Consider the following 17880-nt stretch of genomic DNA (forward strand, 5'->3'; position numbering starts at 1 on the left):
ACCCCCACTGATCACTAGGTAGGAAAAAAGAAAACAAAGCAAATAAAGAAATTTAAAAAAATAAAAAAGTAAAACTGTATCTTGTACGTTTCAGCTGTCATCCTTTGGAGAAATCTGCTCTGCTCAAAGCCCCAGATCCAAGCTGGGTTTTGCATGCCTGCTTTCCTGCGCAGGCAAGACCCTCTCCAGGGATGACAGCGGAGCAAGGCAAGGCAGCTCCTTCAGCAGCACCCAGAGCCCCACCCAGAACAGAGGATGTGGCTGCAGGTGAAGTCAGAATTCCTTTTTGCTAAGAAATGCAATTTTTGGATGAGGTGTGCGGCAAATTCTGGCTCCTTTTCCTCCTCACTTTCCTGTCGGCAAATAAACTTGTTCAAGTGAGTGAGTCAAACTTGTTCTTGGAGAAGGAGGTGCCAGGACACTGGAACCAGCTGTGCTTACTTAATAACAGACCAGACTGTACTTTCTGGCCCCTTTCCTTAATGTTCCTTAATGTTCCTCCCAAACCAAGAGCCCCAAGCCTTTGAGTTTCTGTTTGTGGAGAAAGTGCCCGAGGAGTGCCCAGCTAGTGTACCTGTCAAAAAAAGGGGGGGGGCTCTATAATTTTCCATTTTCATTGCTTCCCAGACTTCATCTCCCCAGAGGGCATTAGTAAGTCTTGAGTCATCTCCACTGAGGACAAAATAAAAAAGAAGTCATTTATATTTGGACAAATGGATTCAGCTTTAATTTAAAGTTCTGCTTTAAATTTATTTTATTATTTATTATTTTATTATTAAGTATAATTTAAAGGTCCACTTGACCTAACTGTCGAAGGCCTGGCCTCTCAACCCCACTCCATTGTCAAGGTCCCTGAGAACATGGGGGTTTAACGTTGAATCCTCAGGGAGTTGGGCGAGGCGCTTTGTTCAGGAAATGTTTGTTGAGTTAAACTGGAAAACTTCTTGAAGGGGAAGCTGACAGGATTTGGGGGAAATGGTGGAACCCTGCCTCTGGGAGACACGTCTCTAAGTGAGTGGATCCTCACCCAAATCTCTAGCAACTCCCATGCTTTGTCCACAGTATTCACCTCAAATACCTTTGATTCACCTCAAATACAAGTCCTTTGAGGATCTGAGAACTCTAATTTTCTCTCTTCAGCTTTCTAACAGACTCGGGTCCTTTGGGGCCTCATTCTTTTCTGCACACGATAAAAATTTGCTGGAGGCGGCAGAATGGAACTGGAGGGTAGAAAGGTAAAGATCAGTAAATGGTCTCGTGATGTACACAGTTGCCCCAAGAGGGTCCCCCTCCCCGGAGGGCAGCCTGCCAGAAGGCTGCCCACTATGCCCAGAACGGGTTATCAGCCCCATCATGTGTCTCTATCAACATGAACCCTCTCCCTGCGGTTCTTCCAGAAGATAGGGCTCTCCACCGGCTCCCCACCTACTGAGCACATGGTGGAGACCTAGACAGTGGCCTCGGGATATTTCGTCAAAGGATCTGCTCTGTTCACCCTCGACTCACCCCAGACCATAAAAGCTCCAGTCCCCAGAGATCACCACAATAGTTACTGAATACTTTTGAGGAGGGCTTATCTAGTAGAGGGAAGGGGCCATCTTTTTGGTCGGGGCCTCCTACCCGTGCTCTTGCAGTCCTGACAATGCAGAACACTGCCCCGCCCTCCACAACCCTGCCAACCACAAGCCTCCCCGGCAGCACCCCCACCATTAGCAGCTCTCTAGCCTAGAAGTGGGGAGATGGGGTTGCTTGGACCAGCAGAGACAATGTGGTGAAGGGCATTTGGAATCAGCTTGAGTGGGTGGGGGCCCAGGGGAGGTAGGGGTGAGACTCCAGGTCATACCTCCTGGATGACATTGTAATCATTTCCAGCATGGAATGTTGTCAACCTTTGCTACCCACTCATTAGCTCTGAGTTTCTTTTCCTTGTCCCCAGTCCACTCCTTACAAGGCAATATGGACTTACCGATGGAAAATCCAAGCAGGTTTTGAAAAACTCTATTCCAACAAGCTCTGATCTTTGAAAATGTCAGTCCGTGACCTGATTCCACCCCCAGCTCCCTTCAGAGGTCTAGGTGACCCAGGTGTGTGAGGCTTTGGTCTCTGCATGGCTACAGGATGATTTCTCCTCGTGTAGGAAAGCGGGCAACATTGTTTCTCGTAACTTAGTTTCTGTTACTTCTATTTATTCCTTGTCCTTTATATATCTAGTCTCCAGGAAGTCCACTGCATTGACTTCCTGGAGATTAGATATATAGATATATATAAAATCTCCAAATACAAATGAAAGAAAGCGCAAACCCCTCAGGGAGATGCAAATTAAAACCATAATAAAATATCACCTTACATGGGTGCCTGGCTGGCTCAGTCAGAGGAGCATATGACTCTTGATCTCAGGGTTGTGAGATCAATCCCTGTGTTGGGTTTAGAGTTTACTTAATAAATAAATATTTTTAAAAATATATATATCACTGTACACCTGTGAGAATGGCTAAAATCAAAACGACAAGAAATAACAGGTGAAGAAGGATCTCTCATGAAATGTTGGTGAGAATGTGAATTAGTAGAATCACTGTGGAAAACAGTATGGAGTTTCCTCAAAAAATTAAAAATAGAAACATCAGGAGCATCTGGGTGGCTCAGTCGATTAAGCGTCTGCCTTTGGCTCAGGTCATGATTTTGTAGTCCTGAGGATCTAGCCCCATGGTAGGCTCCCTGCTTAGCAAGGAGTCTGCTTCTCCCTCTCCCTCTGCTGCTCCCCTGCTCACTCTCTCTCTCAAATCAATAAATAAAATCTTTTTAAAAATTAGAACTACTGTATTACCCAGTAATCTACTTCTGGGCATTTACCCAAAGAAAACAAAAACACTAGTTCGAAAAGATATATACATTCTTCTGTTTATTGCAGTGTTATTTACAATAGCCAAGATATGGAAGCAAACAAACCATCTATCCATAGATAAATGGATAAAGAATAGATGGTGTGTCCATATAGAGATAAGAATAGACACACACACACACACACGTGTACACACACACACACACACACACAGGAATATTACTCAACCATAAAAAAGGATGAGGGTTTTGTCATTTGTGACAACACAGATGGACCCAGGAGGGATTATGTTGAGTGAAATAAGTCAGACTAAGAAAGACAAAGATCACACGATTTCACTTATATGTGGAATCTAAAACAAACAAACAAACAAACAAAATGAATAAACACGAAAAGCAGAATCAAACCAATAAATACAGAGAATAAACTGATGGTTGCCAGAGGGAAAGAAGGGGGGAGGAGGGGCAAAATGGGGGAAGGAGAGTGGAAGATACAGGTTTCCAGACCTCATGGGATGAATAAGTCACCATGATGAAAGGTACAATGCAGGGAAAACAGTCAATGGTATTGAAACAGTGTTGCATGGTGACGTTGCATGGTGACGTTGCATGGTGACAAGCATAGCACAATGTGTAGAGATGTCCAACTGCTATATTATACACCTGAAACTGATGCAACATTGTATATTAGCTACATTCAAAAGCATTAAAAAAAAAAATACGGAAGCCCTTTCCGGAGTCCCCAGTCACCAGCGTGCTGGTGTTTTTACGAAGAACTACATAGTCAGCACATTGTTTTTGCATGAACACACATTCATTCTACTGCTTGTTAAACTTGTCTGTTAAAACCCCAAAGGTCCCGACCTGAAGGACATTAAGTGAATTAATCAGTGCATTCAAAGATGATTATTTCCTGGCCGTAAGAGCTACCGAGACAACCCTGGGAAGAGGGTTTGAACTCCCAGACCAGGGGGCCCTTCAGAGATCCCTCTGCAGATAAAAGAGGCCCAGCAAGGTGATGGTTCCCCGGACGATAGAACTTACCACATTATAAAAGGAATATTCTTAAAACATGATAGCTAAAGCACCAAGACTTGTCTTTGTCTTCAAATAAGTGCAGTTGCAGACAGGAAGTCTCTGCAAGAACCAGGGCAGTTGTAGACTCTGTCCTGGGTCCCTGGGCTGGCTTCGGAGCCAGAGGGCAGCCCTTGCTCTACCAAGCAGCATGCCAAAGTTAATAATTGGCCTGGCCGAGTACATGGCAGATCAGGCTGTTTTCGTGTGCCCGTTTTTCTATTTTACGTAAATCACCCCGGACATGTTTGCATCAACCTACCGGTGATGCACCTTTGATCAATAGATTTTAGACAAAAGTGGTTTTTGAGTCCAAAGATCAGGGCTGGGTTGACCTGCAGGGCAGATCCAGGGTGTATAAAAACAGGGGCAAGGCGCGGGCTGATAGAAGAGCAATCACCACCAAGTCCGTCATCGCAGCAAGGGCTCAGCTGAAGGCTGCCCGAGGCGTCAGGAGTGAGGATGGAGCAAGGAATGAATGCCCTTCATGACTTTGGGATCCAGTCAACGCACTACCTCCAGGTGAATTACCAGGACTCTCAGGATTGGTTCATCTTGGTGTCCATGATCGCAGACCTCAGAAATGCCTTCTATGTCCTCTTCCCCATCTGGTTCCATCTCCGTGAAGCTGTAGGCATCAAGCTCCTCTGGGTAGCGGTGATTGGAGACTGGCTCAACCTCGTCTTTAAGTGGTGAGTAAGAGCCAGACAGAGAGGAGATCGGCAAGGGAAGAGGCTGGCACTCTCTCTGGAAATGTCTGTCCATTGGAAGTTGCCTTCTCCGTGCTATTCGGGAAGCCACGGGCTACTCCCCTCCCGACTTTGGATCATCCACTTAAAGAGGGAAGACAGAGAAAACCCTGTCCATGAGTTGAAGACGCAGGCAAGGCTATTTCATGTGGATGGAAGGCCAGCTGTTCGACTTAGTGAAAAGGCTGATGTATAGCTTATAAGCGAAGAAGTACAGTTTTATTACTTTGAAGCAGGATTGGTAACATAAAGATAGATGGATGAAAGATGGTGTATGAAAACAGGAAACGTGTTGGTAACTTAAAAATCCATGGCATCGATGGGGCGCCTGGGTGGCTCAGAGGGTTAAAGCCTCTGCCTTCGGCTCAGATCATGATCCCAGAGTCCTGGGATCGAGCCCTGCATCGGGCTCCCTGCTCATCAGGGAACCTGCTTCCCCTCCTCTCTCTCTGCCTGCCTCTCTTCCCACTTGTGATCTCTGTCTGTCAAGTAAATAAATAAAATCTTAAAAAAAAAAAATCCATTGGATGGAAAAATGAGAAGCAACCCAGAGAACTGGGCTCCAGCCCTCGTTCAGCCACCCACCAGCTTTACATCCTGGGCAAATCAAAGCCACTCTCTGAGTTTCTGTTTTATAATCTGTAAACTTAGGTTATCTCTGGGACCTTAATAATAATTCTAGTTAACATTTATTGAGCTTTTAATAGGTACTAGGCCATGTGCCAAGAGCTTTGCTGTGGGGTTGTTGCTACAATATAACAGATGAAGAGACAGAGGCATTGAGATAAGTGACCACAACTCGATCAACATGGTGGTCAACGGGCAGAGGCAGCACTGAAGCCCAGGCAGGCTGATTTCAGAGGCAAGGTTCTTAAGGACTAGGTTATAGTCAATGCTGATGAACTGACTGTCTCAGGGGGCAGGTGGTAGTCCTAATTTTAGCATTTGTCAATTTTTCCATCTTTGGGGTCACTTTCAATCTACTGATGGGTCATGCTTGCAAAAATCCTATATCTTTTACAATGGTTGGCCAGTACCAGTTGACTCCAGCATGTGACTGGTTTGGCTTCTATTTCCACATCTAGAAAATAAAGAGCTTGGGCCAGCTAAGACCTTTACCATCCCTAAACTATCTATGTTTACTGTCAAGTGATTCAGAAGATGCTTCTAGGTCTAATATTCTTTGGCCATAAACAATAAATGTCTTTTAGTATCCAAAAAAAATTTGTCATGGCGTTGAGAGGACCAACGTGTATCAATTGATTCTGAAACCTCTGTTGAGAGGTTGAAGAACTAAATGCTGTCTGTAATACCCCTATTCAGCAGCATGACCCTAAAAAGTAAACAGGTAAAGGGTTATTTTAAACATCTGATCTCAGTTGAAGGACCATGGATTTTCTCTTGAGTTGGCAGAGGTCAGAGTTAGTGGCTATCTCTGATGTCGGTGAAAAATCACTATTCAAGTCCTGGAGGGGCTGAACCTTGACACCTGTTTCCACAGTGAAAAGCATATCTAGTGCTTTATCTAGTACTTTTAAAAGGGAAGTGGTTTGGGGCACCTGGGTGGCTCAGTGGGTTAAGTAAGCCTCTGCCTTTGGCTCAGGTCATGATCTCAGGGTCCTGGGATCAAGCCCTGAATGGGGCTCTCTGCTCATTGGGAAGCATGCTTCCCCCTCTCTCTCTGCCTGCCTCTCTGCCTACTTGTGATCTCTCTCTCTCTCTTAAAAATAAATAAATAAATAATAATAATAAAGGGGAAGTGGTTTGTCTGGGCTGTACCCTCTTCCAAGGCATAGAGAATACAAAGTAGTGCCTGAAACTATCTCTGTCCTTACAGAGAGCAATTCTTATGGCAAGGAGACCACATCTCCTGAGGATGACTGTCCCTGGGGTCCAGGCACATTATCTGATGTGGGGGGAACTCCAGGACTCCCCGAGACCTGGCGGAAGAGCATAGGGACCTGGCAGGATTTGCAAGTCCAAGGTGCAAACTGTGGTTCTTTTTTTTTTTTTTAAGATTTTATTTACTTATTTATTTGACAGAGATCACAAGTAGGCAGAGAGGCAGGCAGAGAGAGTGGGAAGCAGGCTCCCCGCTGAGCAGAGAGCCCGATGCAGGGCTCCATCCCAGGACCCTGAGATCACGACCTGAGCCGAAGGCAGAGACTTAACCCACTGAGCCACCCAGGCGTCCCGCAAACTGTAGTTCTGTATGTGTCCTTCCTGGACCAGTTCTTCCTGGGGTTTAAAAAAAAGTCACAGAGCTTCCATTAATATGGATTTTTAGGATCTCGGGTTTATTTCTGTTTGAGTAAATACTACTTTCGAGTCATTCCAAATTCAAACGTTATATAAAGGATGTACCAGGATAAGTCTCCCTCCCCTACCACTCACCAGCCACCCCATTCCCCTTCTTGGAGGCAGCCAAAGCTAATAGTTTTCTGTTTCAGATCACATGAATCTTCTCACACTACTCCCTTTTCCCCAAGGTGTGGGCTTCAGGCAAAAGCGTTCCTTCAGTAACTCCAGATGCTGGTTCTGCTTTTCTATAGGATTCTGTTTGGACAGCGTCCATACTGGTGGGTCATGGACACAGATTACTACCGCAACACCTCTGTGCCGCTGATAAAGCAGTTTCCAGTCACCTGCGAGACTGGACCAGGTGAGAGTCCCCGCCCCGGTAGAGACAGAAGCTGGGTGGACCTTGCTCACTGTGGCCACCTCTCAGCAGTCAGTGTAGACGAAGCTGTCTTTGAGGGGACAGGAGGAGGACCGCTCCTTCAAGCTTTAGTCAGTCTTCAGTTGGGTACAACTCCATGTTAATTTAATTCAAGGAGGCCCCCTGAAGAGCACATCTCTGCTGATTTAGAAATCTGCCTAATGTTTCCAGAACCTGAATGGCTAGTCCAGAGAGGCAAGGGTATTCTTATAGGCAAAGGGCTCATGAGAGTAATGGCATTGTGGCCCTTCGTCCGGGGAGGGAAAGCAGGAGAAGGCTAAGCCCCTGGCTTGTTCTTCCCCAAGGACCGGCCAAGTAGAGGTATCTTCCTGAACCGACTGTCCAATCCCACGCCATGTTTGTGCTTTTTTTTTTTTTTTTAAGATTCTATTTATTCATTCGACAGAGATCATAAGTAGGCAGAAAGGCAGGCAGAGAGAGAGAAGGAAGCAGGCTCCCCGCGGAGCAGAGAGCCCAAGGCAGGGCTCCATCCCAGAACCCTGAGATCATGACCTGAGCTGAAGGCAGAGGCTTTAACCCACTGAGCCACCCAGGCACCCCATGTTTGTGCTTTACTAGACACAAACAAACAGTTCTTATACAATCCAATGATAGATTAGATTTCCTTTTTTGGTAGGCAATGGACTATCCAACCGCTTCACTCACCCTTAAGTCTTGGTGCCAGCATCCCTTCCTCAGGGACCCATCCCTAACTCCCAAACTAGGGCATGGCCCTTAGTTATTTCTTCTTGCAAACCCTTTGCTCACTTCAGAGCATATTCATTCACTTTATTTATTTATTTATTTATTTAAATTTTTTTAAATTTCATTTTATTTAAGTTTTATTTATTGAGCACCTACACGATGCCAGACATTGTTCTAAGTACTTGGAGTACCTTTAGTGAATAAAAGAGACAAAGATTGCTGTCCTTGTGCAGCTGAAGTTTGAATGGTGTGTGTGTGTGCGTGCGCACGCGCGCACACAATATACACATTCATATTTCATGAGTAAAAGATAAAGGATTTTAGAAAAAGAGGAAGATGACTAGGAGGAGGAGGAGAGGAGGAAGAAGGAGCAAAGGAGGAGGAGGAGGGGGAGGAAGAAGAGAAAAGGAAAGGCAAGGCGTTATCTCTGGGATGCCCTGGCAAGCCGACTCAGATGTAGATTAGCATGCAAGAGTCCATGTGTTGAATGTGGGAGGAACCCAGTTTGTCAGAAAGATGGAGCACAAGCAGGGGGCGCGACAGAGAGAGAGGGAGAAGCAGGCTCCCCACTGAGCAGGAGCCCCATGAGGGGCTCAATCCCAGGACCCTGGGATCATGACCTGAGCTGAAATCAGACGCTTAACTAATGGAGCCACCCAGGCGCCCCTAGATATTTGTTTGATAAATGACTAAAGGGATGAATGGGTGGATGGCAGGATTTGTGGATGGATGGATGAAAGGCTGGAAAGATGGGTGGTGGATGGACAGAGAGTTGGATGGATAGTTGGACAGAAATATGGGTGGGTGGGTGGATGGATGATGGATAGAGGACATGCCCTAGCAGTGTCCCAGATGGAGACTTTTTTTTTTTTTAATTTATTTGTCAGAGAGAGAGAGAGCACAGGCAGACAGAGTGGCAGGCAGAGTCAGAAGGAGAAGCAGGCTCCCTGCCGAGCAAGGAGCTGGATGTGGGACTCGATCCCAGGACACTGGGATCATGACCTGAGCCGAAGGCAGCCGCTCAACAAACTGAGCCACCCAGGCGTCCCGAGACTTAAGATTTTATTTATTTGACAGAGAGAGACATCAAGAGAGTGAACACTAAACAGGGGCAGAGGGAGAGTGAGAGGGAAAAGCAGGTTTCCTACTGAACAGGGAGCCTGATGTGGGGCTCGATCCCAGGACCCTGGGATCATGACCTGAGCCAAAGGCAGACGCATAATGACAGAGGCCCCCAGGCGCCCCTAGGTGGAGACTTTTTACCTTTAGTTCATCCATTCCTCTCTTCCCTACCCTTTAGGGAGTCCCTCTGGTCATGCCATGGGCACAGCGGGTGTATACTATGTGATGGTCACATCCACCCTGGCTATCTTCCGGGGGAAGAAAAAACCAACCTACAGATTTCGGTAAGAACTCAGCACTGGGGACTGGCGTGGAGGGCAGGAGGTGACTGTCTCTGTGAATGGACATACCACTTCCCTACATTCCACACCACTGGCCCACCCCGCCTTGGGCTGGTAGTGAGCCGAGTGGTGGCATTTCTGCTGAGGGCAAGCATGAAGGTCACAGGATGTCAGGGCTGGAAGGGACCTACAAGCCCAACTCCTCCCTTTACAGATAAGGAAACAAGGCCCAACCCGGTAATGGGGACTTCTCAAGATCAGACAGCGTCCTACTGGCAGGGTTTAAATAAAAACCCACTTCTACACCAACCAAAGAGTCGCCTTGTCCAGGTTGAAAAACAAAGGCACATAAGACATTCCTACTACAGAGTTCTGAGCACACGGCCACTGTGCAAATGGTTAATTATCACAGACGTAAAATAGGGGAGCTTAATGTTCACGGGTGCAAGCGTTCACCACGTGACACGGGCATCTCCGAGCTTTGGAGTATGGGCTTCGAATTTATAAAAATTCTTCGGACAGCGCCTCGGTTGGCCAGGCTCTGGCGTTCCTTCCAGAGCTGTCCTCGCTAAGGGATGCGTACGTACCCGGGTGCTGTTCTGACCGCCTCTCCTCTTGCAGGTGCTTGAACGTCGCTTTGTGGTTGGGATTCTGGGCCGTGCAGCTGAACGTCTGTCTGTCCCGAATCTACCTCGCCGCTCATTTTCCCCATCAGGTTGTTGCCGGAGTCCTGTCAGGTATCAGCTGCTCTGGCTTTCTCCCTTCCTGCCCCTCCTATCCCATGTCTCCGCAGCTGGGACAAAATCCCAGCATGCCACTCGTGCTCTGGGTGTCATCAGTGTTGTTAGCGTTTCAGCGGGCTGAATGGGAAGGGTCTGGAAACTCTTCATTTCTACAGGAGTGCCCAGATCTACGCAATTCAAAGTGTTTCAGAAAAGTTGCAATACATCAAGTTCATTTACTCAATTGAATTAGCTGGAAATTTCCTTTTCATATTCTTTATCTCTTACTGATCTTCAGCTGAAACTGCCCCTGGTTCTGTTTTTGGGTTTTGTTTTGTTGTTTTGTTTTTTAAGATTTTATTTCTTTATTTAGAGAGAGAGTGGGGAAAGGGCAGAGGGAGAGGGGGTAAAAACCTCAGACAGACTCTGCACTGAGAATGAAGCCAGATATGGGGTTCAAGCTCAGGATCCTGAGATCATGACCTGAGCTGAAATCAAGAGTGGGATGCCTAACTGACTGAGCCACCCAGGCACCCTGGTCCTTAGTTTAGTTTTAAGGGAATCTACCAAATTTAACAAATGAACAGGGTCCTAGAAAAGCTCTTTATTTGGGTAAATCAATTTTCAAACCCACCATTGGTCTTTCTTATAGGACCAGAGTTTTGAATACAGTTGATAACTGAACAACACAGGGGTTAGAAGCACTGACCCTCTATGCACTCGAAAATCCACATATACCTCTGACTCTCCCAAAACTTACCTACGAATAGCCTAGTGTTAGCTGGAAGCCTTACCGATAACATAAACAGTCAATTAACACATATTTTGTATATTATTTGTATTATACCCTGTATTCTTACAATAAAGCAAGCGAGAGAAAGAAAATGTTATTCAGATAATCATCAGGAGGGGCGCCTGGGTGGCTCAGTGGGGTAAGCCTCTGCCTTTGGCTCAGGTCATGATCTCAGGGTCCTGGGATCGAGCCCCACATCCGGCTCTCTGCTCAGCAGGGAGCCTGCTTCCTCCTCTCTCGCTGCCTGCTCTCTGCCTGCTTGTGATCTCTCTCTGTCAAATAAATAAATAAAATCTTTAAAAAAAAAAAAAAAAAGAAAATCATCAGGAGCAGGGGTACCTGAGTGCCTCAGTTAGTTAAGAGTCTGCCTCTGGCTCAGGTCCTGATCTCAGAGTCGTGGGATTGAGCCCCACGTGGGGCTCCCTGCTCAGCGGGGAGTGTGTTTCTCTCTTTGCCCCACTTCCTGCTCATGCTACCTGTCACTTTCTCTCTCAAATAAATACATAGTATCTTAAAAAAAAAAAAAAAAAGAAAGAAAGAAAATCAGCAGGAAGAGATAATACATTTACGGGGATCTACTGTGGTCATCAAAAAAAAAAATCTGCGTATAAATAGACCCTCCTAGTTCAAACTCATGTTGTTCAAGGGTCAACTATACTTGTGTTGTCTTAGATCCCATTTTTAATTGGCTGAAAAGACTTAGGTTAAGCATAAGAAAGACTTTCTTTACATTGTGGGAGGTCCTGGAATAAATATAAGACCTGGAATATAAGAATAGAAGACCTTAAGGACATTGTAGAATTTCCCCCCTGGAGATGGGTGAGAGCAGAACACAGTAGCATTACAAGAAGAGTGTGGAGTCCAAGGGAGCTAAGGGTTTCACAACCACCACAGAAGTAAGGCAGCCTACTGGGTGCCCTGTTTGAGAGGGAACCTGAAAGCCATGTTACATGAAAGACCTGAGAAGGTATAGGTTAGAGATGAGAATAATTGTCTTCAAATGCATTTTCTACAGAGGTTCTAGATTTAAACTTCACTCCTACAGAAATAACGGAGACCAACAGATGGGATGGGGGCGGTGGGGACTCAAGGAAGATTTTTTGATAATTCATTCAAAGATGAAATGGGCTGCCCAAGTGGGAGTGAGCTCTCTACCCCTGTGGGTATTCAAGTAGAAACATGAGGGCCCCGACAGGAAGCACGAGTGCAGTGAGAGAATGTATGCGACATGCCTCTTCCGTCTTCCCATCCACCTACGTACGGGAATCAAGCAGGTGACGCTCTAATCTGGCACCTGAGATTTAATGTCACAATGGCAGGATGGATGGTAGGTCATCCATGGCTCCGAACCCACCCCCCGCCACCCCGACAGCTGAAGGGCTGGAGTCTTCCCTACTTCTCACAGCCATTCTTTCTCCCATGCAGGCATTGCTGTGGCTGAAACGTTCCGCCACATCCAGAGCATCTACAACGCCAGCCTCAAGAAGTACTTCCTCGTCACCTTCTTCTTGTTCGGCTTTGCCATTGGATTTTACCTGCTACTCAAGGGGCTCGGCGTAGACCTCCTGTGGACGCTAGAAAAAGCCAAGAGATGGTGCCAGCGGCCGGAATGGGTCCACATTGACACCACGCCCTTCGCCAGCCTCCTCAAGAACGTGGGGACCCTCTTCGGCCTGGGGCTGGCTCTCAACTCCAGCATGTACAGGGAGAGCTGCAAGGGAAAGCTCAGCAAATGGTTCCCGTTCCGCCTCTGCTGCATCGTGGTCTCTCTTGTTCTCCTGCACCTCTTTGACTCTCTGAAGCCCCCGTCCCAAGTGGAGCTGATCTTCTACGTCCTGTCCTTCTGCAAGAGTGCGGCCGTGCCCCTGGCATCTGTCAGCCTCATCCCTTACTGCCTTGCCCGGGTCCTGGGCCAGCCGGACAAGAAGTCTTTGTAAGGGCCTCGGAGCCTGCAGAGTTCAAGTTCAACTACCTACAGACCAAGCCAACCCCTGAGGGAGGCTAGGGTCTTCTGCCAGCCCAGAGGCCAGAGGTGCTGGAGTCAGCCCGGCGACCCCTCCCTCCTTTGCAATTCTAATTGTATTGGGTGGGGGTTTTTTTTGGAAAGCAAATAAGGCTAGTTGAGAAAGCCTTATCTGTTAGGAGTTGGGTCCTTCTGGATTTTTCCCTGAAGACTTACTTGCTCTTCTTTGAGATAACACGAAAGTGAGACTTCCAGGTAGGGCCTGCTCGCCACCCAGGTTGGGGATCTCAACTGAGAATTTTCTACCTGTCCCCATCCTTACACAGAAAAGGGAAAGGAGAAAGGAGCGGTGGACTTGACAGAGAAAGAAGGATGATGGGTTAAGGAAGACTTTTTCATATCCTGCACATCTTGTAAATTATGTTATACAATATCTAAATGGCTTTGATTATATTTGAGTCTTTAGGTAAGGCACTCTTAATAGTGGAGGACCAACTTAGAGTATAATTAATGGGTAATTAGTGGGGTGATTCTGCTTCTTATATTTTTCTGTTATATATCCAAGGTCTTTGCATTTACCAGGATTCCTGAATGGCCGCAGTAACCTTGATTTGTACTGGGTCAGAGCATTCAGATATAATCAATTTCTCCTCTATCACCCTAGATCTCCCTCCTTGTTAGCCCTGCTCTGCTTTCCCTAGAATTTTCCACTGGCTCCACATCCTGTCGAATACAGAGATGCCTAAAAGCAGCTCTGGGGCAGTGCTTGTGTATGGTTTAGTTAAACTCTGAAATCTTGGACAAAAAGCGAGGAGAAGGCAGGAGAGGCAAGGAATCCTCTCCCCAGAAGGTCACTCCAATGTTACTTTTGATTCCTACAGGGTAAATATGACTCCTTTCTCTATCCCAAGACAACCAAAAGCACATTCTTAGAGGAAAAGCCAGCTTTCCTTTGCCTGTTCTTAAGTCTCAGCTGATTCGCAGAATATGTCTTAAAAAGAATGTTTAAGCCTATTTATTTGAAAGTCCTTGTTTTTACTACTAATTATACAGTTCACCATATATTACCATTCACACCAGCCATCCTGGTCATAACATCTTTGAAAAGGAAAATATATATGTGCAGTATTTTATTAAAACAACATTTTATTTAAGAACGAAGTCTTGCTGATTACTGTATTTTAGATGCAATTCGATCTGAAGGTTCTAATTCTGGCTCGGCTAAATTTCTAGCTCTTTTTCTATTTCCCTAAACAAATCATTTAGTCTCTGTGTACCTATATTTTCCCTTCGGAGAAAGAGAGTCTGAGGCTGGCCAGGAGTGCCCGTGGAGCTGGGGGGCCTACAAAGTGTCCACGGGGGCACAAATAGTGTGGAGGGCATCGGCCAAGATTGAACATTAGTTACCAGACCACAACAGGTCAGCAGGAGTGGCTTAAAGGGATCAAGCTGCAACTTAAAGACAAATACACAGGGTCATTATCAAACCAAGCAATCAGGGAATGTAAGTCACAGCAGCAGAAAAAGACCAGGTAGACTCTGGAATCCAGGAAGCTGGTATCAGCAAGGTTTGGGGTTATGGTTAAAGAAAGTCAAAACAGGGGCCCCTGGGTGTCTCAGTGGGTTAAAGCCTCTGCCTTCGGCTCAGGTCATCATCAGGGTTCTGGGATCAAGCCCCGCATTGGGCTCTCTGCTTGGCGGGCAGTCTGCTCCCCACCCTCCTTCTCTCTGCCTGCCTCTCTGCCTACTTGTGATCTCTGTCAAATAAATAAATAAAATCTTAAAAAAAAAAAAAAAAAGAAAGAAAGAAAGTCAAAGCAGAACGAGTCGTAGCAACACGGAAACCTCAAGGGACTTCTTGAAGTTTTCTCCCCAAATGATTCATTTCATCCTGGGTGCGGGGACACCCCCTCCAAAGGCATAGCCCTGGATCTAGGAAGACATCTGCTCACTTCCTTCAGAACTTTGGAAAGCATGTCTTCAGGAAAGTAGAGTCCTCCTTCTGGATTTGGGTTCTTAAGGGGCCATGTAGCCCCTCGGAGACTCTACTGGCCTTCCAGACGGAGAAGGGAATGGTCTTGTTCTGTCTAAACTGAGCCCCATTGCTCCGGCCTGACCCCTGTCCTTGATGATTAATTTGTTCTCAGGGACCAGGTCCAGGTTCCTCGCAATAGGACTCTGGCAGAAAGTAAGTAGTTCCCCTGCCCTTGGCAGTTGGTAAGGTCTATGGGGACACAGAATAGATCAAATTTACTGAGTACTTCTTCTATGCCAAGCTCTGTTCTCTGCATTTGATTTATTCATACAACTAATTCACTTAATTCTCCCAAGCTGGGGGCTGTAATTTATCCATAGACATTACATATGAATAATGAGAGGGGATAGGTATCTTGCCCAGAATGAGGAAGCCAGTTTAAGAACCAAGCAGCCTGGGGCACCTGGCTGGCTCAGTGGGTTAAAGCCTCTGCCTTTGGCTCGATCGTGATCCCAGAGTCCTGGGATCGAGCCCCACATCCGGGCTCTCTGCTCAGCGGAGAGCCTGCTTCCACCTCTCTCTGCCTGCTTCTCTTCCTACTTGTGATTTCTGCCTGTCAAATAAATAAATAAAACCTTAAAAAAAAGAAACAAGCAGCCTGATTCCCAAATCCACATGCCCCCACACGTAGCCCCTCCCGGGGATGGATGCCAGTAATCCTGGCAGCTCTTTCCAGGTGGCTCCGCCCGGTAGAGCATGCAACTCTGGATCTCAGCATCCTTAGTTCAAGCCCCACACTGGGTGTGGAGCGCCTTAAAATTAAAAAATTAAAAAAAAAAAAACACTGGCGGCTGTTTCAAACCATCCTTCAGATGCCAGATACAACTTTAAATTCAGCCCAGAAAGAATTTGTTTTCTTGTGGCTGAAGGAATTATAAAACTTTGAGTGATCCTCCCAGTGAGCTGGTCTTAGTTTCTAAGTAGGAAGACACCATATTTCAAAGGCAGTTTTATAAAATAACTGTTAGAACAGGGATAACCATATTAGTTTAACTTGAGCTCTTTCTTTCTTTCAAAAAAAAAAGTTTAAAAGTCATGCTCAGACTATCTGGGTCAGAGAGGAAGTAACTTACTGTTTCTACAGTGAAGGTAAAATGAGAAGACAGAATTACTTACCACAAAGAACTGTGGGTACTGGGGCACCTGGGTGGCTCAGTCAGTTAAGTATCTGCCTTTGGCTCAGGTCATGATTCTAGGGTGCTGGGATCGAGTCCCGTGTTGGGATTTTTTTTTTTAAGATTTTTTATTTATTTATTTGACAGAGAGAGATCACAAGTAGGCAGAGAGGCAGGCAGAGAGAGAGGAAGGGAAGCAGGCCCCCTGCTGAGCAGAGAGCCCGATGCAGGACTCGATCCCAGGACCCTGAGATCATGACCTAAGCCAAAGGCAGCTGCTCAACCTACTGAGCCACCCAGGCACCCCCCGTATTGGGATTTTTGTTTAGCAGGGAGCCTGCTTCTCCCTCTGCCTGCTGCTCCCTCACAGACAGACTATAGGCTGAGGGGTTTTGTTTTTAACAATATTTATAATAGGTTTTAAAAAGGTATAACAACTTTATTGAGATATAATTCACAGATCATACAATTCACCCATTTTTTAAAGATTTTACTTATTTATTTGATACAGAGAATGAGCATAAGCAGGAGTGGCAGAGGGAGAGGGAGAAGCAGGCTCCCCACTGAGCAGGGAATCATACAATAGGTGACCTTTTGTGTCTGCTTGTTTCCCTTAGCATGATGTCTTCAAGGTTCATTGGTGTTGTAATAACATATATTAGTACTACATTCCTTTTTATGGCCAGATAATACTCCGCTGTATGGATATACTAAATGTTGTTTATGATATCTGGGTTGCCTCCACACTTTGGTTATTATGAATAATACTGCTATGAACGCTTGTGTACAAATTTTTGCATGGGTGCATGATTTCCTTTCTCTTGGGTATGGACATAGGAGTGGGCCGTATCATATGGTTACTCTGTGTTTGACCCTTCAAGGAAATGCCAGACTGTTTTCCCAAGGGTTTAGCAAGGACGAGTTTTACAGTGTTTTTCGTTCTGCCATCTCCTCTAACTGCCTAGAAGCATACCTTGTCCGATAGCTTTGTCTAATTCCTTACTTTGGAAGAGATTCGCAGCAGGATGGAAGAGGGGCTCAGCTTTCACAGGATGAACTGTCAGTGAGCTCCTGCTGCTTTCATAAAGCCATGGCCTTATTCCATTGTTCCAAAGGGCATTCCAAGAGCACTTCATTGAAGACATGTCTGGATATTTGAAGTTCCAGCCCTTTTCAACTGACTGGCTGTAACCTGTCAAAATTTGTTGACCTGTTTTCTGAACAGCATTCCTTCAGCTGCTGAATTATCAATATGTATTGATTTCATTCCATAGTAATTGCCAAACTAGGACGGATACATTTAAGGCTGGTATGTGTTAAATAAAATAGGACAACATCACTTGTACCCAAGGGTTTTTTAAGAGCCTCTTGAGAAAGGAAAATACACCGGTCAAATAGCCTTCAGATGACGTTGTTAAGAAAAGAATGTACTTAGGGCGCTTGGGTGGCTCAGTGGGTTAAGCCTCTGCCTTCGGTTTGGGTCATGATCCCAGGGTCCTGGGATCAAGTCTCCCATCGGGAATCCCTGCTCAGTGGGAAGCCTGCTTCTCCCTCTCCTACTCCCCCTGCTTGTGTTCCCTCTCTCGCTGTGTCTCTCTCTGTCAAATATATAAAATCTTAAAAGAAAGAAAGAAAGAAAGAAAGAAAGAAATGAACTAGAAATGGAACGAAGCGGCAACCAACAAAGTTGCTTCCATTAGAGAACCAAGAACCTAATTAATCTGGAAGAGAAACTAGCAATTGTCTAGGCCAGTGATGGGTGAC

At 46.0% G+C, this 17880-nt stretch overlaps 1 protein-coding gene and 1 long non-coding RNA gene across 2 annotated transcripts; one reads left to right on the forward strand and one right to left on the reverse strand.

Annotated features, from left to right (window-relative positions):
- Positions 1 to 736: 736 nt before the first annotated feature.
- LOC309851280 lies at positions 737 to 2177 on the reverse strand. The gene is made up of 2 exons (XR_014304704.1): positions 1967 to 2177; positions 737 to 1220 (listed from the first exon to the last, which is right to left on the reverse strand). It is a non-coding gene; the product is annotated as an uncharacterized lncRNA (long non-coding RNA).
- Positions 2178 to 4148: 1971 nt separating this feature from the next.
- G6PC1 (glucose-6-phosphatase catalytic subunit 1) lies at positions 4149 to 16011 on the forward strand. The gene is made up of 5 exons (XM_082706276.1): positions 4149 to 4604; positions 7214 to 7323; positions 9386 to 9491; positions 10110 to 10225; positions 12429 to 16011. Exons 1-5 carry the CDS (start codon positions 4375 to 4377, stop codon positions 12938 to 12940), a joined length of 1074 nt encoding a protein of 357 aa, XP_082562402.1. The 5' UTR covers positions 4149 to 4374; the 3' UTR covers positions 12941 to 16011.
- The last annotated feature ends 1869 nt before the right edge of the window (positions 16012 to 17880 follow it).

This window comes from Mustela nivalis, assembly GCF_964662115.1.
Source record: "Mustela nivalis genome assembly, chromosome: 17".
Classification (NCBI taxonomy): domain Eukaryota; kingdom Metazoa; phylum Chordata; class Mammalia; order Carnivora; family Mustelidae; genus Mustela; species Mustela nivalis.